This window comes from Lepisosteus platostomus, chromosome 9, assembly GCF_059453375.1.
Source record: "Lepisosteus platostomus isolate fLepPlt1 chromosome 9, fLepPlt1.hap1, whole genome shotgun sequence".
NCBI classification, from domain to species: domain Eukaryota; kingdom Metazoa; phylum Chordata; class Actinopteri; order Semionotiformes; family Lepisosteidae; genus Lepisosteus; species Lepisosteus platostomus.
In genome coordinates, this window is record NC_142619.1 from 39380902 (window position 1) to 39405462 (window position 24561).

General features: G+C 35.6%; 1 protein-coding gene across 22 annotated transcripts in view; it reads right to left on the reverse strand.

Moving 5' to 3' along the window:
• Positions 1–2734: 2734 nt before the first annotated feature.
• The window catches only part of LOC148654992 (membrane-associated guanylate kinase, WW and PDZ domain-containing protein 2-like), a 395408-nt gene continuing 373581 nt past the window's right edge, over positions 2735–24561 (reverse strand). For 11 of the 22 annotated variants that reach the window (XM_088644985.1, XM_088644983.1, XM_088644990.1 and 8 more), the window contains 2 exons: positions 24130–24268; positions 2735–8658 (listed from right to left, as the gene is read on the reverse strand). In XM_088644985.1, coding sequence (XP_088501111.1) covers positions 7859–8658; positions 24130–24268 — 939 coding nt within the window. In that variant the 3' untranslated portion in view covers positions 2735–7858. Of the gene's footprint in view, positions 8659–9083; positions 11012–21249; positions 21361–24129; positions 24269–24561 lie in introns of those variants that run through there. The other 11 variants (XM_088645005.1, XM_088645003.1, XM_088644996.1 and 8 more) reach the window with 7 other exon arrangements.

A 24561-nucleotide genomic window follows, 5' to 3' on the forward strand; every position in this document is an offset into this window, starting at 1 on the left:
TTGTTTTTCTCATTTCACTCATGGCAAAAAAAAAAAATCATCAGTCTGTTTCCTCATTTCCACATTTCATGTTAACAGAATATTGTGGCCTGGGTGTAACTTTGAATAATTTATGCTACATGTCTGTCTTGAGAACCACATATGAACCAGTACTATGACATGACTATGAGACAGCGGAATGCACTCTGGACTCGTAACACAAAAGTTATCACTTTGTGTAAATATTTTTAACAAAAACACCTTGGTGTACATGCTTACTTGTATGAAAATGCTTATTAATCAATTTGTGATTTATTGATGCATCTACATCAACAGGACAAATAAACCCCCAGTCAAATGAAGTGAACTTCCCTGTGAGAACTTACCAGATACTCACAGGAGCACAATACTTTCCGAGGCATTGAAATCCATTTTATTATGCTGTTGCGCAGAAGTAACCATTCATTAGTCTGCCACTTGGTTGAATGAAGACCTTGATAAGGAGAAAAAGTAATTTGGGAAATTTAATTTAAAATTCATAAACATGGAGTCCTTCTGCCTTTGAACAAGTACAGATAAAACGCTTGAGAAATATGGTCTATGTCAGACACACCAGTCAGCTGTATGTGATTATGTTCAAAAAGACTGAGAATATTGTTTTTTTCACTAAAATAAAATATGCATTATACAGAGAGAGACTTCCTATATTTTTTTCTACTTATATATTCTGTTTTAGCTTTACATCACTACAGAAGAATATGTATGTTTGAGGGACTAGATACTGAGTACGAATTTACAAGGCTTAGCAACACTAGACAGACAATTTGACAACAGGCTTAATTTTTTATGACAATACTTTGTATATTGAAATAGGCATATTGTTTTTAAATCTAAAATCAACCTGTTGCCTGGCTAAACGACCCTCTTTCTGAACATCCTCTTGAATTATTTTAAATTCTTCACTACACCTGAACTCCTTTTTTATATTAATGGAAATTTGTCTTCAGATGACTGTCATGTTCTTCAAGTGGTAATAGTGGAAACCAAGCATTAGGGCCATGTTCTTTTATTTTCCCCCTTGGCAGCCTAAAAAGACACTTTGTTCAGGCACATGCATACACATTTTTGTAACTGCCACTTTAGTATTGCCAATTGCCATTCAACTTGGCTAACCACATGTACAAAAGCTCTGTGTGTTTTTCACTTTAAAATGTGTACATACATGTACTATGAGGTCCACAGTGCAGTCATAGCAGCTTATGACAGAGCTCAAAGTTGAATCAGTAACCTGGACTACAGAGCTTTAGTCAGGAGTCTTTGCAAGTGGAACAACCCGGGAGCCCTCTCCCCCACATACATCTAACATTTGCACTTCATGTAATCAAATTTGATGTGCAGGAAGACAAAACACTTAGCCTATGTTCTTCCTTTAATCAAACTGCAACAAAGTGAAGTACTTCTTACCCTTTAAAATTGTTATTATAGACGAGGCGAGTTGAGTGTGCCTTAGTTGTCATCTTGTGTACAAAAACATTATAAAAATGTGAAAAAAAATCAATTACACAAACTACACACTGTACCTTTCACTTAACACACTCACTACTGTGCTTAAAAAAAAATGGTGTTCCCCAGCTGTGGTAAAAAACAGAGATAGACTGTATAATGGAAATGTTAAGAGAAACAGAACAAGTTAGAATGGAAGGTCTTGGGGTGGTAGCAGAGGAAACCCAGAGGTCCTTTTAGTAACTGGTACATACTGTGGCTGCTCACTGAGTGATGCGATTTTGTTAGGTAGAAGCATGCTGGATGACCGAGCTTGCTGTTTTTCTCTTCTGGTTCCATTTTGTTTTCTGTCTTTCTGGCAAACAGTAGGGGTGTTAACCCTGGTGTCCTGGCCAAATTTCCCTTTCCCTTTACCAATCATGTCTTCCTATTAATCCCCAACTATGAATTAGCTTCATTACTCTGTTCTCCTCACCACTGATAGGTGATAGCTGAGCTGGTGTATGGTGAGCATACTGGCACGGTTCAACTGCCATAACATCATCCAGGTCACATTGGTGGTGGTGGTGGTGGAGAGGAGTCCCCCTTACCTGTAGAGTGCTTTGAGTGGAGTGTCCAGAAAAACACTATATAAATGTAAGATATTTATATTATTTTCTCTTTCCTTCTGCCGTTTTTATTATTTGGCTCATGGTCCTAGTGTTGATGAAAACAACATGCATACAACAAAAAATGAGAAGAGGTGTTTGCATAAGATACATATAGTGAAACTAGAGATTGTATAATAATTATAATTTAAAACAGCTGGGTAAAGTGGTTTTGCCTGTTTTTATCCCTACTGAACTTCAATTCAGAACTTTTATTTGCTGCTTCCACAGTGCTAATTGTCCTGTTTAAGATCTGAAAACTTGACTAATTAATAACTAATATAAATCTGATATAAATTAGGAATAACAGCAGTTACAGCAGAGATGCCTGTGGTATATCACTAATTACTAGGGGTAATAACTGATATCATTCTGCCCTTATCTGTTTTCTATCCAAACTTCTTAACTCAAAAACATTTTTCCCAAACACCTATCTCCTGTACCCCCCCCCCAGCTGCACAGTAGGTTGAAACTTTGTTTGCCAGTCTACAGGAGACATTCTGAAACTGCACCATTAATGGCTAATGTTTTGATAATGCATGTCATCGCTGCAGCTTCTACTGTGAAAATGTCTTAAAGAAATGAACCATGGTGTCTAAAAATGATCCTTTTCACTGAGTCAAGATTTTATTTGACAGCATTTTTGAATATCATACAGTAAACAAGATTTCTGTAAAAGTTAATTTATCCATAGTGGTGCATTTCATAAAAATAGTTGCTCACTTACAGTCTTTGTGACTATTAATACATTTAATCATATTTATAGAGATACAGCTGTACAAGGTAAATACACAGCTAACACTACACAGTAATATCTATCTGAAGGGGGATCATGTAACGTGCCTTCTTTCACAGATTCACGTTTTAAATTACAGCTTGCAGAAAACAGCTTACATAGTAAAAGCTGAGAACTGTGCAATGTAGAGCATAACCCATAATCTCTGCCTCTTTGTACATAGAAAATATGAGAGCAATAGTAAGTTAGGTACGTGCACTACACTACAGAAGCATTGTCCAAAACTGGATGAGAACTTTTGTGGCAAGTTATACAGCATTTATAGGGTTGGGAGAAAGTATAAAGCAGTCCTTAGTGCTTGCTCTGATGTCTCCAGTAAAATATACCGGCAGTCCTTAATAAACTTCTCTGATGTTTGTGCTTTGTTTAATTTTTTATTGTATGTTCAAATGTACAGGTTATACTGTAGCTGCAGGAACTCATCTATCACTTTTTATTTTAGAAAATCCTGAAGAATAGGTATAGGAAACTTTAGGTTTTACTGGAAGGCAAAATGTTTTGTTCCATTGCTAATTATATGCCCTATCACGGGCATCATTAGAATGTGTAGCAGCCAAGGTACTGTATAGAATTGAAGATGAAGAGGTTTTATTAATGCTACACAGGGGTATTCAAGACACAGCACTGCCAAATCAGACTTCGATACATACATATATATGATAAATTATTTAAGTCAAAAGATAATTCCTTAATTACATGTATACTGTATATGATGTAAAAACTGTTTTATTATTAAAGTAAACTTATTCATGTGAAAATTGCTTTATAATGCTTACACTAGAAAAGACTGAGTATAGATGAAATAGTGTACTGTGGTCAGCTAAGATCCCAGGTGTTTTTTTATAGTGTGTTGTGGAGCCACATGAAATCTGGTCTACAAATGTCAATAACTTCATGCTGATGGGTGATTGCCATAATTCACCACAGACCACTTTAAAGAGTTCCTCTACATTTAATTAAAAAGTATCAGAGTTTAGAGACTGGTTTGTAGCAGAAAATGAAGACAAGATCTCTGGAATGTCAGTCCAACTGTTAAAATTCACACTTAGAAATAAATGCAAGAATGGATTGACAAAAACGTGTTCACAAACACTACTATTAATACTAAAATAAAGTACAGCAGCTTTGACAAGAACTATTTCAACAGATGTATTCTGGGATATCAGGGATAATGGTGCAAATAAACATCCGGGTCTTTTGTGTTAATTTCACTTGTTTTTCCAATTGAGTGTTCAACAGGCAGCATTTACTTTTTATTGAAAACTTCAGCAGTATTGAGTGCTACCGCATATCTCAAGAAACAAAACTCTTGCGATAGCCATCCAATTCAAAGACACCTGTCCTGATAGCAATTCTTATTCCTCTATAAGCTACTGTACTTTATGAATTAAAGGCTTTGGCTCTGAAGCTATGAAATGGCACAGACGAAGTAATCATCAGCATCTGTTCCTCAGTGCTACAGTATAACAGTTAAGGAGTTTGAAAACACCATGTGCACAGAGACTGGGGGCGAGAACAGACACTGTTCCTGTTTCTTCACTATGATCCCTAGATAAATATTATTGCATCCACAAAGAGACACCTTATTTCTTTTGTGCATGACACAGAAAGGAGCCATATTACACTTTACCAAAAACTGATACCCACTGCATTCTCATTTTACTAGAAAAGCTGCAAAGCTTTGTGAAGTGTATACTGTATGACCTTCAAAATTAGGTTACAAAAATCAATTTACAGTAGGTGCAGATTTAATTGATTCATTCTGTAGATTTAATGAAAATTGGTTTCTCTCAACATGCTTGTGTTATGTTATTATAACAGGTTTAAAGATCCATCTTTGCCAAAACAGTTCAAATACTGTTTTTAAATTTACATGAATTATCACTCCTCTTGTAAACCACGAAAGTTGTAGTGCTTTCCTACACGTTAAGGAAAAGTTTGACCTGATGAAATATTATCCATGTTTAAAATATATTTTAAAGATTAGACGGCTGCTTAGGGTTACAAAACCCTACATTTTAGTTCAGAGACGGGACTCAAAAGACAAAATCACCAGTATTGTCTGCAATTTGAGCATGTTTTTTTTTTTCCAAATGATTACAATTACAAGAACAAAGTTACTAATTAGAGCGTCATTTAATATGAAATTAATATATATGTTAATTGAAAATACCCTATTTTGATGTATCTGGCAACCCAGATTTTACACAAATGAGGACATGTTTGGTTGCCTTGAAATGTAGACATCATCAATGCTGGTAATATCATTAGATGACGGACAAGTTATCTTTCCAGGGATGCAAGAATATTACTGAATCTAGGGATCCCAGCAAAAACTAAGGAACAAGTTCCTTCTTTACCCCAACCTGTATTTAGTGTTTTCAAACTTCCTAACAGCAATGTATTTCTTCTTTCATGTACCTATATGTATCTGTAAGGATTGTTGCCTTCTCCTGTTACAAAAAAGTGCAAAAAGCACAGAATTAATTAAGGAAGTTAAATGGGTCTCATGATAAAAAAAAACATGCCTTCCTCTTTTTGAGCAGTGAAATACAGCTTCTTCGTCTCACCCTTCTGTTTATGCATGCTATGTGATAAGGTTATGGCGTACTTACTGTAGCCCATGTAGACCATTTTTTTTGTAGATGAAATGCTATAAATAATGATGGTGGGTAGCTGCGTCAGCATGCGTAGGCTGCAAAGGAACAAGTAATACTGTAGGTTTATTCCATGCTGAAAAAAAGAAGAAAGAGAACACAACATTTCGGCCGTGGAGCCTTCTTCACCTGAAGAAGGCTCCACGGCCGAAACGTTGTGTTCTCTTTCTTCTTTTTTTCAGCATGGAATAAACCTATTATTAGTTCCTTTATAAATTATGATAAAGAGTTTATTTTGTTGTAAGAAATTATTCATGTTACACTAGTTCTACATCCCTTGCTAATGGATAGAACTTAGAACCAATTTAATTAGACATGGCATAAAATGACAGTTGTAAAACCCCAAAAAAGATTAACTAAAAATATGATTTGTAGATGAGGGTGATCATAATAGTGATATTTAAAGTTTAATAATGCATTTGATTATTATCTTGGAATAAAGCTATCACAAATACAGCTATTCCAGGATTTCAAAAACAGGTTTGTAGTGATTATTCATCTAATTGTTAATTATTGTGTTTTTTTTTATTTGTCCATTTATCTAATTCTGGGTTGCAGGGGAGCCACAGCCTACCCCAGCGAGCAACGAGCACAAGGCAGGGTTCACCGAGGTTGGGATGCCAGTCCATCACAGGGCACATACAGACAAATATACACACCATCGCTCCAGGGACAATTTTCCTGGAAGCCAATGAACCGACTATACCAGTGCTGTACCGTATGTTGACTGAGGATTGTGTAGGGGGGGAAACTGGAGCGCCCGGAAGAAACCCATGCAAACACAGGAAGAACATACAATCTCCATGCAGATACCACCCCAGGAATTTAACTCAGGCCCCCGGTGCTGCAAGGCAGCAAATCAAACCACTGTGCTTCCATGCCGCCCAGTATTGTATTTTTAAATGTTGCAAAAATATTAGTTGTATCGAATTTTTAAAATAAAGGTTTATGCTGTAATTGGGTATTTAGTTTCTGTTTACATTCCATTAATTCACAACTTGTTTGTCAGCTGGAAATTATTTTAATACATTTATTTATTACAGTAGATTTTTCCGATTATCAACAGGTAAAACAAGACCTGTTAAATGTGTACGTCTTGATTCAGGCTTTTTTTCCAGCCGAAATGGTAACAGCTTGATCAAGTGTAGTGATTTGGAGTGTGTGTCCTACTCATTAAATGCTTTCTGATTTATTTTTGTTAGACAGTACATCTCATGAATTTTGGATGTGCATTCCTTTATTACCTTAAAAAGGATGTTAAAGAACAGTTTTTGGGTACAGTCTTCATTACTATACAGGGCCCTGCAGCCCACCTTCATTATAAGGCACTCTGCCACATCTTAGCCACAGGGAAGGACACTGCTTGTCACTCTTTTCCTGGTCATTCAATCAATCTTTCACATTACCCACAATTACAGTTTGCCCATTCTTCACTGTAGTAAAAGGGGTGTGGATCAAACACTAAACAGACTAAGAAGTTTACAGCACAAGTCTATTTGCGTGTCTTGCTGGCTTATTTCATGTTGTTACCAAATGGCTGAAACCAGAAAGCAGGCAAGACACCCAGCAAAGAACGGGAGGTTTAGTACTGTATAATATAGAGTATTAGTATTCTACTTGTAAAGTGTCTCTGAAATACTATTATTAACCAATCTAGATATATATTGAGATGACTATATTTACATTATAATATATTCATATATATCTATGTTCTATATATTACCATTATTATAATTATTAGAGATTTCCTCCATGTCAGTGCTTTCTCAGTACAATTTTATTTAAGGCAGAGTTCCATTAATGAATATCCTCTTTTGTGCACAGTTTTTTTTTCTCTTTTTCTTGATAACACAAAATGGCGCTATGAGGCAAATCCTTCATGTTTTTTTCTTGATGAAACAATTCCTGTTGTATAAAAACCGTCGTAGCACATCGTTAACCTTTTTTTTTTAATTTGTTCACTTCATGATTGGGACCCTCTTAGCTGCCATAGCCCCCTGTAGAGAAATGTAGGACTTAAAAGAGTTCCTGAATATAACTGGTTAATTTCATAAATTGTAATCCATTTCGATATGCAATCTGATGCCCCCATCATATGTTATGCACAGTCTGTTTCTTAAAGTGAATGCTTCCAGTTATTAAGGTGGTGGGTGTAATATCATCTTAAAATAATTTAAAATAGAATATAAATAAAATATATGATAGAAAACATGGAATATTCATCTTGCATCTGGTACAGGTGGCAAAGTGATGATGAGTCTGTGGTTGTTTTTTTGTTATCTGCTTACAGTGGAAGTTCCAGATTTCAGAGCGCTTGGCAGCTTGTCAGACCCCGGGATCTTCCATGGCCCCGGTGAAACGGTGGACTTCCTGGCTGCACCGCTGCCGCTCTGAGTGGTACGGCTGGAGCTGGAGCGGCTGTCGCAGGAGATCCTTGTTGGCTCTCCGTCAAGTTTCTCCTTAGCCGGCTCTGCGGTGCTCCCTGGGTTCTTGCCATTGCTCTGGGCACCTCCGTTCAAGTCTAGCTTGATGCCTCTCGGAGATCTCTCGGCTGGTCTTTTCTCGCTAGCAGTGGCACTCTCTGCCTTCCTCTCCTTGGACCTTCCCCTGGTGGTTTTCGAAGCCTTGGGTTGATCCTGCTGTTCAGGAGCAGCTCCACGGAGCTTCGCCTGGTCTGTTACATCTTCTGGAGTTCCCTTTCCCCTAATCGCGCTACCTCCTGAGGTGGGCCTGCCACCTTCTTTCGACTTGCCGCCCCCACTTCGCTCAGCAGACCTTTTGCCCGAAGCCTGAACAGGCTTCAGCTGGTCTGCTTTCCTGGGACTCTGTGAATGTTCGGCTTTCTCCATGGATCTGCTGGTCTCCTTGCCACCTGCAGAAGGCTCCCTCCTGCGTGCGGTTTCACACTCCCCCTTGGTGTCCCATGCTGGCTCCAGGGGGAGCAGGTGAATGGGATCAGAGGGCAGGGCTGGATGAGATGAAGGCAATGGCATGGTCATGGTGTCAAGGCAAGGGGCTACTTCCGGCAAGGTTGGGGAGGTTGTAGAGGGAGCATCCCAGGGGGTTGGGCTGTCTGCTGAAAAACAAGGAAAAACATTTAGTGGTGCCACTTAGATTTAATTTCCCCCCACTCCTCAAATAGTAGTTCCTATGAGGTGATCATTGGAAAGCTTCCCAAATTAGCAAAAAAAAGTCTAAAAAGCAGTAACCTGGGCAACTCTGCCTTGTCATTTGTACTCATTTATTTTTAGCCACATAAAACAAGCACATTGATTGTGCTGAGCAGCTGTGAGTAATTCCCTCAAGAAATCTACGCATTTGACCACTTTAAGTTGTTTTTCTGAATGAAAACGGCTTTGATCGAAATCATTACATACCTTTTAACATATACAGTTCATTAGAAGGTTCATTTTAGAGCCTCTGTGAAAAACTACACACTTCTTACCTTTTGCACATTTAGACACATTAGCATGCTATTTTTGTCCATAATTTTTGTCAATTTTTTAATATGGTACAGTATGAGTTTTGTTACAATCAGTAATATAATAAATGAAATGAAGGTTTAGTGTCACTACATTGATTTGTATAGATTTGTATTGACTAATCACTATCCTTTGTTTTCTTGGCATTCATGGAAATTAAAGAAAAGAAAGCAAGATGCTGCATTACTACATCCAACTGGTTGGGAAACTACTACAAAGGCCTACGGTCAGCGTGGTTATCATTCCAGAAAGCAGATCCCCTCGTACATAACTGATTTCAGATGTTACCTTGCAGATTGCTGTGGGTTTTAGTTGTACATATTGTAGTTGTACTTTCAGCTTTTGAAATCAGATACTGTATAACTGATCTGTACAAGGCCACATCACCCATACCCGTATATACTGTAACAGACTTTCAAAGACGTTTATACTCACATAACTGTTAGTGTCTAGGTGTTGTTCAGGAAATTATGTGTCTTTAGATATAAGGAGTGTTGAAAACATTTTACATATTTTCTAAATATTATGATTGGAGTGTTTATTCTTAGTGTTGCAGAGTGCACTATCAAATGTATACTTCACGTCTTACAGCAGAAGTTTGTAAAAACAGAAACTTTACTTAAATGTTACATGTTGCTCAAATATTTTTCTCAGGATTCTTTTACACAATATATCTAGGTTTCTGCTAGTAGCAGGTTTTTCTTACATCACTTATTTGCACAAGGCTCAATTATATTACATTATAATGGCTTTGGTATAGCTTTCAAGAATGCAGACCTAATTATACTTCCTTCCATTTACCACATCATTCTTTATAACATACTGAACATTTCAGGGAATGAGTTGTGACTGATAGTTATTCATATTTTTTATCAAGATTTGTAGTTACAACTTGTGTATCCCTAAATACATCAGACCTGATTCTTAAAGTAATACTTTTAAAATATACTAGTATTTACTCAAATAAAGAAATTTCTTGAAATCCATTGGGTTTTAAGACCTCTTATACTGTATGTCCTTTGCTTATTATATCTGGTGTGTGTTTCCCACAAACACCAAACGGTGTACACATTTGAGCTCAAATTAGATTTTATATTTTATGTTCTACTCTTCACTTCCGAATACTGCCTTCAGCTCCCCATTGACTAGTTGATCAGAAAAATAAAATCATAGAGTTAGCAATGAATACAAAGAACATCTTTATGAAAGTCTTATCAAAGGATTATTATGCAACCAGCTATGGTATGAAGAATAAAATTATGACTGCAAGAAATATCTGATTAAGAAACAACATTAATGAGAATAACATCATCACAATTCCAATATTTTCAAAAACTAAAAAAGTTAGCACTTGCTATGATTAATAAACCATCTAATATGGTATTGGAATTCATATTTCTCTTCAGTTAAACATTTAATGATTATTCAAAATTACCACATATTAGGTTTTGTGGAGCTGTCCAACAATAAAATATGTTATATTAAATGCAGAACATATAATAGGAGAGTTTGCAGATTTTGCTACTAGTAAACATCCCCTAATATCTGCTGTCAAACAGAGACAACTGACAGTTCCACAACCAATCCATTTAGCAATACATTCTGGTATGTTTGCTAGACAAGGGCGATATACAGTAACAAAGAAATGCATAAACTGATGTGAAATAAGACTAGAAAAAAATAATGTAAGGTGAAAAATAGTCTTCTTTCAGTAAGAAACCTAGTAATTTTATGAATTAAGTACCCTGGGCAAAACTGACACAGTGCACTCTTTTCAGGTGGGGTGTAATAGTAATTTAATATAAGATCCTTCAGTCTATAAATAAACCATGCATGTTGATGTTGAACACAAACAGCCCCTTACCAGCACCTTAATGCAGCCAGACAGACTGCAAGTCACAGTTTAGTTGCTGGCCTGTCACACTTAAAAGGTATTGAGTCTAAGAGCTGGAGTAAAAAAACACAATTACCGAAATGGCTAAGAACAGAATAAAATTAAAAACTGGGGATCATCAACAAAGTTAGTTGAAAACAGTTTTTAAGGACTGAAGATAAAAATGGTTAATGGTTTTATTGGTTTAAATAAAGACACAAAAGTATTTTAGTAAGGAAAAAATAAAGCCCAGAGTGCATGAAGTAACCATATTTTAAAGTGAAAAGTAAAAACCGTTATGCCAATAATAACAGACACTTATATAACAGACACTTAAGTGTAAAAATCTAAATCAAGATCAGATCAACACTAATGTTTGTTAAGAAATTAAAAAGTCAATAAACCCCCAATAGCAAGACATTACAGCAATTTATTAATGTTTGAATAAACTCTGTCATATTAATAGCATTAAACCAGGTCTGTAAATAAAGTGTTCAGAACACACTGGCTCATAAATACTCATCTGGGCTAGAAGAACGATGGCTCAAGAGTGTAGGCTAGCCTCCTGCTGTCCAGATTTCTGGTCTGAACTCGAGATTTGTGATCTGAACCTGATCTCTGTGTTTAGCGGAACAGAACCAGGCACACATTGGCCAAGACACCGGGGCTAAGTGAGCGGTGTCAACCTCAAATGGGCACACAGCAATGACACCTGTAGCTTACATTGCGTTGCTTGGGTGTCTCTCCTCCAGTTCCTTAGCTTCCCAGGGATCATTGGTAAACAGCAAAATAACATGTTAAGAAAGCAGAGGGTATTTCCTTAACCACTGCTCTGTAAGTATGAGGGTTACAAGGTGAAAGGGCAAGTTGACTATAAAACAGCACATCCAATTTGAAGCATCAAAACAAAAACCAATTGGCTAAACCAATAATTATTAGTAGTACATATTAATAATAATGGAGTTACAAGAATACATTTCTTTACTTAAAGTACAGAATTGCTTAATAAAAAGCAGGACTACAATTTAATGAAAATGCTGGACTAAAGATTCATTACTGTCCCTGTGTTAAATTTCCTTGTTTCAATGCAGAAAACAATGGTATCTGAACCATGATGTTCCTTTTAGAGGTTAATTACATTGCACAACATAAACGCACCATGAAACAGCCTCCTTTCTAAGCCACTGGAGCAGATAACATTATGTACAGTACTGTATGTGCTTTCATTTTTTACTTTGCACTTGTTAATATATACTGATTTATAAACTGTGAAAGTATATACCATTAAAAAATTAAAAGGGTATGGGAAGTACTTTCAGTTTTGAGGAAATCCATTGCAAGTGCTATTTTGTAAAGTGTTACAATATAAACACTAACACATAGTGTATATAAAGGAAATTATATATAAAGGAAATTTCCTTAATTTCCAACAGCTTTTCCTGGTTAAATTACATAGAATGAGAAGAGTAAAATAACAATGAAGGAAAAAAAATATTGTAATTAGAACAATTAAACACCAAATATAGCATACACTTAAAATATATACAATAAATACAAATTGTAGCTAAATAACTTTTAACACATTTATAAATATCGTAAATGTCATTACCCTACACTGCAGAAAATATAATACACAGCAAATTATAATAAAATCACTTAGATGCTTTTCTGACACAAGGAGTTACTCACAATTTTCAGTTAGAAAGCACAAGATAATATGCAGAGGATTACACATATGCAAAAAGGCAAAGCGAATCTGAAGTAGAAAATGGAGCCGTTGTGTGGAGCCTATAAATCGGCAGAAGAAAATTACTACACTACTTGCTCCATACAGTAAGTACACAATGTAATGTAAATTTCAGAAATTTGACATTTTTAATTTGAGACGGGAGGTTTTTATGTGGAATTTCTTTAAGTCAAGTCTTACATAACCTAGGGAGACTGTGTATTTCCTTGAGCAAAAAAATAAATCATGAATTCTCATGGATTGAAATTTCCATCTTTGCAAATGTTAAGTGACTATGCATAAAAATCATAATAAAAAGATTACTACAGCTACAAATAATAAAAACAAAACTTTTTTTAAATTGAATCTATCTTTATGACATACACTATTAGCTCCAGTGTCCTATAGAGATCAACTAAGAAATCAGACTTAAGTACGGTATATTCTTCTAGAAGGTACAGCAAAACAAAAGACCTCAAAGAAATTGGACATTAAGTACTGTGACTTATTATGAGTATGAATTTGCAACCTCTGGCAATTTTTTTTTTGCTAATGCCTTGTCACTTTTATAGGCAAATAATCAATGCTTTTCTGTTTCAATTAGATAACATTCACTTCTAACTCCCTATGATACAAATAGTGAAATTTGCCAGGAAAAATCATGTACTGTCTAAAGAAGGGGGAGAAAGAATTTGAATAACTTCTTCTTGGCCCTCCTGTACACAGAATAAACAGCATGGTTTGCAATGCTTTCACAGGACTTGTTTTGCCAGCAAAGGCATTCTTCTGAGAAACAATAAACTGCTTTCAGAACATGAGATAAGTGAAATGGTTTTACTGTCAGTTCCATATGGTAAGAGAAATCAACAAGGAATCTATCCCATGTATACCGGGATACTGAGAATTATATTACAGTATATCCAACAATTAAAATACAATTATATTAATGATAGTTTTAAGATTGAGCTTGATTTGTACAAACCATTCTAGCAATCACCATGGCAATTGAAGTAATTCTGAAACAATGGGTTGCTGTGCAACAAGGCAAACTGGCCAGGAAAATATTATAGTGGTTGTTGAGATGATCCTTTACTTCCACTGTTAATGTACACAATATATTTGCAAGATCATAATATTTTTTTAAATGTGTCATTTACATTTTTCACATCTAACATCCAATAAGAACACAGACATTAAGGAAGAAAAATATTAATTTTATAATGTTCTCATGTGCTGCCAATCCTGTAGCCATATGTGCTGTGAAGTGAAAATAAACAATTAAAAAACACTTTCACTGACTGAGCAAATACAGACATGTAAAAAACTGTCATATGAACCTATGAAAACACAGCAGTGGTTCTAGCAACTTGATTGCCCATCAACATTTTTTGACAGCTTGAGTTGTCAATTAGTAACATACAGTACATTCGATGTTTATTCTCAATCTAGGTAGCCAAAAAACACCATGACAAAAATACTAGTGAGTTTTCACAGTTTTCAAGGAAACTATTTTCATTATTGCTGCGGATTTCAAATTTGACTGTCACTTTACAAGAAGAGTGGAAACGTTTCCTGTATTTCTGGATAGAACAGGAAGACAATGAGAATTTATCAGTTCCTTTGAGAGTACATGGTAGCATTATCTGTCTTGTTTACATAAGACAATGATCCCAAAAAGTTAATCTAATAAATGATAAGATATTATCCACCAAAAAAATCACTTCTCATTTTAAAGTACAGTTATAACACAACACAAGCAAAACTTTGTCTTAACAGATTAAACATTTCCAACCTAATGTCTCAGTGGTCAAAACACTAGAGAAAAACAGAAATGCATGGGATATTTGCATAGGGATCTGTGGACATCCTACAAGAGAAACCACATCATTCCAATTCAGTCAGAAGAAATATTTGAGTGATTAACATGTCTGGTGAGCTCTTATCTTCTGGACAGTTTCGTTTATTGAAAAAAGGTTTATTATTTGTTCCTTGTACTCCAACGCTATGGATGTATAATTGTTTTACAGACATTTTTTAAGCCTGTTCAACACAGAAAGATCATTTTTCTGACCAGCCCCTTGATTTTAACATGGAGCCACTTTCATTTAAACTAAGAAGCATTATTGGTTTGAATAGTTTTATGTATATATAATAATAAAATGGTTGAAAATAATATTGACAAAGTAGTTATGAAAGCATTCCAGGGATGTTTCACAGAATCTCTAAGTGAAAAGAAATTAACACAACCTCAGAAGGGTACAAACTTAAACATGCCATATTTCTGCACATTTACTACTTTTATGTATATTTTAATGTACAATTACTACTTATTTGCTGAATTTGGAGCATGTGCAAACGTACTGTATGGGCACCCTGTGAGTCATTACTTGGTAATACCTTCTTGCAGCCAGCTAAGAGTGTTTCTGTTTTGCTTTAGGATTTTTTTCCCCATTCTTCCTTGTAGAACTCTTTTAGCTCAGAAATATTGTTAGGTTTTCTTGCATACACTGCAGGTTTGAGATATCTCCACGGATTTTCAATAAAAATCAAGTCTGGGGACTGTGAAGGCCATTCCAAAACCTTAATCTTTCATTCCTGTAAGTAGTTCATTGTTGATTTTGAGGTATGTTTTGGATCATTGTCTTGCTGAAATATTCAACGTCTTTACAGCTTCAACTTCTTCATTGACTCTGGGACATTAGCGTCTAGAATAGTGTTCATATTTAGTTAAATCCATTATTCCTTCTACCTGCACAATATTTCCTGTGCCAATGGCTGCCACAGAACTCCAAAGCATGATATATCCACCCCTATGCTTAACGCTTGGCAAGGCGTTCATTTCCTAAAATGCTTCAGGTGTTTTTCTCCAGATGTATGTTTTGTAGTTGTGGCCAAAAGGTTTAATTTTTGTTTCATCAGTTCAAAACACTTTGTTTCTAGCTTATCTAAGTAATGTTTTGCATGCTTCAGAAGCTTACCTTTTATGATAAGGTCATAGGAAAGGTTTCCTTCTGACAAGTCTTCCATGCACATCATTTTTGTGTAAACAATGCTGTACTGTGGTCTTTCTCACTGAAGCAGTTCTATCAGAGACTTTTTCCACATCTTTGTCTTGACTTCAACAGTTCCTCTTAACTTCCATTTCTTAGTAATGTTTCTGACAGTGAAAATTCCAAGCTGGAATCATTTAGGTATCTTTTTATACCCTTCCCATACTTTATAAGAGTCGATTATCTTTATTTTCAAGTCCTCAGGCTGCTGTTTAGAGGACTCCATGATTGTTGAGAGTAAGCACAACATCCTGAGAGGTTAGAAATGTCAAGAGTATTTAACTCTGGAATTGTCTTCACCAGCTTAATTTAAGGCCTAACAGGTCACTCAAGTTCTGAGGCTTTAAAAAGATATATTAATAAAAACAATTCCACATGCCACATTTACTGTTTTCTTTTTTTCAATCTGTTAAATTCAGCTGTTAAATTTCAGTAAAAAAATATTTATTATGTTGGATTGTTCATTGATTATCATTGCCAGGCTAATTAACAATCCCCAGCTAAATGCATTTAAATTGAGATTTATTATCTTGACATTTTGATCAGTAGATTAACTAAACAGTTTGTTTGTCATTGATCTGTAAAAAAAACATTTTTGTCAATAATGAATAATAATGACAGTTTCTGTGCAGTTTCTCAGTTTCACAGATTTAAATACATTTGCACAGATAATAATATATTTTACAGCTTAGTCTAATATAAAAAAAAACAACTTAGGAGAAGGGGTTATAAAATAACTGAATTGACAATGTTTTTGGATTGACAATGGATTCAGCTAATCAGTTCAGATATATTATCACCTGTTCTTCTAAGAATATTGCATTCCTTGTGCTCTTTTGGTATGTGTTATGTAACAAGAAAATAGAAGAAAGTTAGAAATAGAATTTTCAAACACAATAGTCCCAGAAACAGGAAATATTTCAAGAAATCAGGATGTTGTGTATGTTTTGTATAGTTCCTGCATGGAATTATGGAATTATGTAGAACCATTAAGTGATAGTTAATCAGTTTTTAGTTTTTAGCATGAGGAAAATGTTTCTGATAATTCCAAATTCCAAGTGGAATTTCCCAAGCAGCCCTATGCTTAATGATTTTGCTAGCTTAAACAAGTAGGAATACTACCTTGTTTGAGACTAAGCTGACAGGAGGCTAGTCTATTCTTGTCATGGGTGAAGTAGACACGGTAAAAGTGTGAGTCTAGGTCATTGGCATTCCTTGGGTTGGATGAAAGAGGCTCTCTTGGGAAGCTGAACTGTCTTGCATACTAACTGCTATGAGTTTACAAGCTGGTGGCTGACCAACCTGATTAGACTTTCAAAAGGTTTAGGCAGCAGAAGTTAAAGTAATCAAAAAGGGTTAGGCTGTGGGTTTGTAGACTGTATAGAACAGCACAGACTTCTAGAAACATAAAACAAGCTATAGGTTCTCTGAGGCAGCAGGCTGATAGTTACACAGAGATTAAAAGTGGCACAGGCAAGTCTAGTATTAAGGTAGAGTTTGAAGGTTACACTTCTATAGAAGGACAGCAACTGCCTACACGGGGGTGTGGTGCTGTAACAGGATCGCACCAAGGCAGCTGCAAGCTGAAAAAGCAGATCTACTCAAACAAAACAAAACCCTAATTCTTCTTTTGTGCACTATCTTTACGACTGTTACATTAAAATGTCTCCTCAGACAACAGATGTGGAACCCTGGAAGCCTCCAGAAAGTTTTTCTAGTTTCATGGTCATTTTGAAACAATATCAGCAAACCATAGAATTTACTGCAGCAGTGAAAACACGTCAGATTAAATAAGCAGGGATAAGGGAAGTACATGCTCTTCAAAATCAAACAAGAACATGTAACAGAATGATATTTTCTGCTTCATGTGTCAAATTAAGCGACACAGTAATTACTCTTTCAGCCATAAAGATGCCAGCACAGAATTCACATTGTATGGTTTGATTCAGTTTCTAAACATGCTATTAACTGCTCAAAAAGTACCAAAAAACCACAATACCTATTGAAACAGACATTTTTTTCCCAAGGTTTCTGTTTAGGTACTGCCATGTATTTTTCAAAATAATAGAATCAAGCACAAAACATATTATATGTGCTGAATAATGTTTTGTACATGGTGATTTTCCCAAGTTGTCTTGACACTTTGTGGCTGTTCTCAGATTGTTTTGTTTGTAAGTATTGGCTCCAGATGGTCCTTAAGGTATTCTACTGAACTCTAAACCACCTCGATCTGTCTTCTTGGATAACTACTGACTCCAGCTGCTCTGTAGCTCTAATGCAGATCCAACTCAGTATCAAAAAAGCTGTTTCTTCAGAAAATAACACCTCTTGAAAATTGTATGAAGACTGCTATATTTGCATTGACTACTAGCTTGCCACGTGAGACACATGCTTGTCCTGGAAGCTTGCAAAAAGTGTTGTTTTTGGACGATAAGTTAATCTTCAAATAATACAGTATGTTAAATGAAAGTTCCTAACTTTTAAATGGAAACTGAATAACTAAAGCATAACACTTGATGCACCTCAGCATATAAACATTAGTTGTTGTTAACGTTTTATAAATAATTATTCTGTGGATAATAATAAATAATAGATAAATATTACTATGGATCTGCTGTTCTGTTGAAGACAAACTTCACAGTCAGACTTCTGTTTTATCTTCGTCTGCTCCTTTATCTTCTCCTTCATCTCCTATTACTGCAAGTACTGGACTTTACTGTACCTAGGTTGCAAAAGACTCACTTCAATCATGCGTTTCTTTTAAAAAAATGAATGCAACAATTATTTGCTCTCTCCATCACTGTGAGGTCCATAAAGTTATAACATCCAGAATAGTGCTGCCTCCCTCTATGACATTATCCACTGTGCAGATAGATGTCAGTTATTAAAAGGACACCTGGGTTGCCCCTTCTGCCTCCCCCAGATCCTTCCATTCTACCTTGTCCCACAGTTTCTATTTCTCTTAACATCCCCTTTTCACAGTCTGTCTTTGTTTTCCCTGCTATATCTCTTCAAACCATGCTCATTCTACTGTTCCTGCTCCCTCTTGTTTTTCTTATCTACTCTGCATTAATCCACTTTCTCCTGCACCCTCTTTCACTTCTATCCCAGGCATCCAACATGACCCAACAGTAACATTTTTTTATGTGCCTTCGGCTTCAGGTCTGTCCAGCATCCTATCTCTGGCTCAATCAACAGGCATCCTACAGCATTCAATGTCTGCCTTTCTTCCTGCTGTCCCCAGTGTATTTAGGAGCTCTAAGGTATTGGACGACACCATCTGTTTGCTTTGCACTCTCATGCTTCATTGACAGTATTGTGAGGATACTTACTGATAATTTTTATTCATGAAAAATCTGTAATGGATTTGTGAAAACCCTATTTGATATTTTGGTTCAGGCATATCTATATACAGTATGTAATGTATTGTGGACCTTCAGAACAGTGGTGTTAACATAAGCATAGAAAGCACTGAGTAAGCTTTTTAGTCAATTATTTATTATAATTCCCTTCCTCTTCTAACATACAGTATTTGAATACAGCTTCATTTCACCTCCCAGTTGCCAGTTTTTACTTGAATTCAGAGTGTGCTCCATTCTACCACGATTCAAAAAGTATAAAAGATGAATAAGTACAGAGTATCAGAACACCAAAGCTCTTTGCTGTCTCAGCCCTGGCCCTCTGTTCCCCTGAGATGCATATTGAGCTCCTCAGGCTGTCTTAAAAGTCATGATGAAAAATGGTTTTAAGGCTATTGATCCTGCTTCCTCAGGCTTTGCTTCCCTCAGTGTGGGGAATGAAGTCCTTTGGAGAGAAGGAAAAACAATATAGCCTGACAGATTCTTGAGGGACTGAAACAGGCAACTGTGGTATGTTCTAAGTGTGGGGGGGGGGGGGGGGGGAAGGGTCTGAGATTAACTATGCCATAACAGAAATGATATTAATAAAGCCAAAATTCACATTACAGTAAAAAAAAACAAAGGAAAACAAATAAAATGCTAAGTAGCCTGACATCTTAAAAGTCTCTCACTTATCTGTTAATTATTATGGTACTTTCATGCAACAAGTTCTTGAATTGCACTGTAGTCCCCCAAAGCACATCCCATAACCCATCCTTCATTTTCCGCAATGCCATGAACTCAGGATGGCTCCAAACTCATTATCATCTCTGCTTAATTCTACTTTCCTGAATATGATGTGAATGGTTTTATGAAACAACAACAAAAATATCCATTCCAAAAATATCCTTTAAATTGTCACTTATTATTGGTTAGTCGTGACAAATGTTTTTTTTTAATTTGATGTATACCATATACTGTATGCTGAGAGGATTAACACAGAATAAATTACTATGTTAACTCCTCTCTGTATAAAGTATTGCAATGACAGGAAGTCCAGAGTCAATTTCTCCAATGAAAATGATGACTGTCAGCATTTATATACTACCTGCAATGCTCTGTAAATTATTATTGACTTACTAACTGTGATATTAACTTCAGACTCTTACTGAAAAAGCATTACACACGAGTTACATTAATAACTGATTGACCGGCATAATGACAAAAAACATTAATTACAGTAAAAATAATTGTCTGGTCTCATCCAAGAAACAATGCATGGTTCATACACACATCACATAAAGCAGATAGGTAAGAATAGATTTTGTTTCTCCCAGAATTTTTTAGTTTCATCAAGCACTTATACAAAAGAAAATTCATAACAAAAAAAAGATGACTAGATATAAACTGGCATTTGAAAAATAGAATATTTTGCTAAATCTACTTTGAAATCTTCAATATGACAAGAATACATTGTATGTTTTGCTATCCCATTTGTTTAAAGAATGTTTACTTCTTCAAATGCCAAGTGCTTCAGTTTCACAATGAAAAGCCAATAACATTTTGAGAAATGGCATGTAATAACCATTCTCCATTTTGTATAGAAGTCTTGAACAAAGGAAGGGAAGGCCAAATGCACCTAGAAAATTATGTCAGCAAATCATATTTATTCATCTACATACACGCACTGTACCTCCAACTCTGCATTTCCTGTTTTTAATAATGAAATATCTTTTGTTATCCAAGAAAAGATTAGTTCTACAATGCAAACTCTGTCGTATTATGTTACACCTAGATAATGAAATCTCTGCAGTCTGAGAACTAGTCAGCCCAGTCCTGTAGGTAACAAGCAGATTTAGAAATAGTCCACAGAGCCTTGGGACATTCAGGTAGATTTCAAGATAAAAAAGAACCACATGACAGCATCTTACACTTTGAAATGATGGAAAACCTCAGCCACAGTCCAAAAAGAAAACAAACAAAAGATCGTGGAAAAGGGTTCTTTTCTAAATCCGCTTGCATTTTTTCATGTCATCTAACCCAAATTCAGAGCCAGTGTTTTCTGAACAATGCTACGAAGGGTGCCACAAGAAAGAAAATGTGTTAGCTAAGTCACAATCCAAACAGTTAAAGAGACTTTTCAGTAGATAAGAAAAGAAGAGAATTAGAATGGTAATATGCATGCAGTTTTTACAAACCGTGTCTTTAGAGTGGCCCAATAGGAAGAAATATGGGGAGCCATGCTTGTCACTTTTCATGCACATGGAGAGGCTGGAAGGAACCATTCCTAAAGGAAGGGGAGGAACAGCCTAGGACCAATCATTAGAATTAACAGAACCAGTGACATTAAGACAGAATGCGTTTTATACTGTTGTTAATCTATAGTTATTCTTGCCAGCATCAAATGTTAATAAGAAACATGTTCTGAAAACATAGTAAGAAACCCTACAGTATTAATGTGAAAAAACATGCCAGTGTGTTTAGTATTAGACAGATTGTTTTACTCACGATTACTAAAAGATTCTCTAATTAAGTAAACAAGATGTTCTGAGGTGCTTGGCATGCAGCAATGATTAATGAGCTGAGATGATGGCAAAAGGACAAAGCCATTATTCCCTTGTTGGCCTCTAATCTGACAGATACCTAACTCCTGTTTTTCTGTCAGGGTGACATTAAAAGCCTCAATGTTCCCGTATTTTTACTAATGTCAGGTTATGCGTGTTGAATTAAACAGAACTTGTTTGAAAGCAGCAAAGCCATGGATTACCAGCTCATTTTCTTATTCATCTTAGAATGCTTGTAATGCAGATGCTTGTTTAATTCTTTCGTTTTCTCTGTCATCGTCTTCGTTTGACAGTACTTCTACTGGATTAGCAAACTATATGGTTAAAGGTAACATCATTGTTACATTAATAACCAAATTGTGGACTTGTCACACTTGTTGCACTTGAATTATTTTGTCTGCTGGTGTAAACCATTTTAAACATTGAATCTAATAGTGCAATACCGTGTACACAAAATAGCTGTCTTTGTTTCAAATTTTTCTATATTATAATTGATTACTATGATTTTTTGTGACATTATATTAACATGTTATATATATATATTTAAGATATGTTGACATTTTTGCTGCAAACATACAATTTCTACACACTGACATACACATTTCATGTGATATTTATTATATAATAATACATTATAAGTAATTAATTATATGTATTTTGTACTGCATTGTGTAGCCATATATGTTGTAATACCTGTTGCTGAGAAAAATACCTCACATTCATTGCAATAGTAAAATTAATTTGTATTATTTCTGTAGTTTGGCAGAACTTTAAAGCTGAATTGATTCTGTGCAAATACTGACTTTATCTGCTAAAAAAGGATATGGACATATGCTTTCATATGAGATGGGATGGATATGCTTTAATGTCACTTATTTTTCTCTCATACTGCATATTTGTGTTTTAGAGAGTTTCTCATCATAAAATTGTATGGTACAAAAGACACATATTCATGAGGAAGAGGTATAACATAGGGTGTTTTCACAGATAACTTTACATAAATAATAGTGTTGATACTGTAATTTGGGACTCTATACACTCTGCAAATCAAATTAAATTGAAAACGTCTTAGTATATATTTTTTGCCTTCAAAGATATAAGGTTCCACCAGTAACAGGTGATTGTAATTATAGTGCTTCCATGGAAATGCTTTAAATTATGAATGAATTTCAGACATTTCAGTGTGTTCAGATATGTTCTGCAGCACACAATTTGTTATTTTCAATCCCTTCAACCTGAAATTGTGTCTGTACCTGAAATATATTGTCAGGATACACATACTGATTTACATGTCCTTTCACTGTTCAGTGTCTGGTATTGCACTAAAATAAAATACTTCATCCTACAGTAATGATGCTGGATAGGAGCTCAGTATGACTGTGATGACTGTTCCGCATTAAACTATAAATCAATAAGATATCAATGATTCAAAACATTGAATTTCCCACTCAGTAAGTTTAGTATTAAATCAATGTTTAAACCTGCTTGTCAGAACAATTCAGCAACTGTAGAGGTTATATTCTGATTTTTGTGGGGAATAAATGGTGGCTGATGTTTGATTCTGTCAACTTCATTTGTGTACTATACTCAAGTTGATGTCAATTTACAAACATCCTTGACATGAGTATAGTATCCTATGCCATTACATATTTTGCATCATTTAAAAAAATAATTTAAATGCAAGCCATACAACAGTCTTAAATGCAGGATCATCCCTGCTGACTATATGTGCTCAGGAACGCTCTTGAAACTGATAATAAATGTATTGTCATTCAAGAACTACACATGAACAGGAGACTAGTGTGGCAGTTTCTGAAAATAAGGAAAAGGCTGTTGGAAAAGCCTTCTTTTCTGAAGACATTTTTACTTTTTGGGGTTTACGTAGCAACATGCTTTAGTAGGTTCTATTAAAGCCTAAAGCTCACCTCTTTTAATTCATGATTTCTTCTCTATTTATAAGGTAAGTCATCACAGCAATGCATACTGAATGTTATAACTAATTTGTGTATCCTGTACAGACATTCAAGGATAAATGGACCCATGCTGTCTCTGGAATGCTGTATTTGAGAATGCTGAAACCCTTAATGTTTTCCACAGAGCAGTTAGGGACACTTCAGTCTACTGTGATTATGAAGACTGCTGGAATACAAAATGATAACATTACAAAACCTTGTCAGCATGCCTCCAATTTGTTTGGAAAGCCTTAAGGACAACTAATTGAGTCACAAATAAAGAACTTACATATGTGGCAGTCGTCATATGTTGGGGATAAAAATGAAAAGCTCCCTGATGCGGCCTTTGCTGTTGAATATGAAAATGATGCTGCAACTCGAAGCAATCTCAGACACACCAAGAGTGTTATTCAAGTGCTCTTCAAAGATCAGGAAGAGATCAGACAGTGATGTAAGTATGTTGACAGGAGTGCGGTTAATAACGACAGAGCTAATAGGTTCCCTGGCTCTGTGTCTTCACTGCTAGAACATTAGGAAGCAGCAGGAGATTGTGAAAACCCACCATACTCAGGGACCTGGCCTGTCCCCCTCTTGAGAAGCAGCCGTACCCTCCTGCCACCGGACTTAATGAGCTCAATGGCTCGGGCGTGGGTCATGTCTCTTGTGCTCTCTCCGTTGATTTCTATGATTTGATCTCCAACCTACAATGAAGAAAGTTACATGTATACTCTAAAACAGTGAATTCAATTTCTCTGAAACCGCATCTTAAGACAATGAGACAATTAAGGGAATGAAAGAAAAAAGAATCAATGAACCAAGTAATTCACTCAGTTTAGGATTTGAAGACTTCATAACGGAACCAGAAGACCCTGCAGCCCTCAAGGGATGTTCTAAATCATATAAAACATTCACTCCAGTTAGCTCCATCATTTGCTAGTAACAAACTGATCTAATTGTCTATTCTAGGCTTTCCCTTAAAGATGTCAGACTTTCA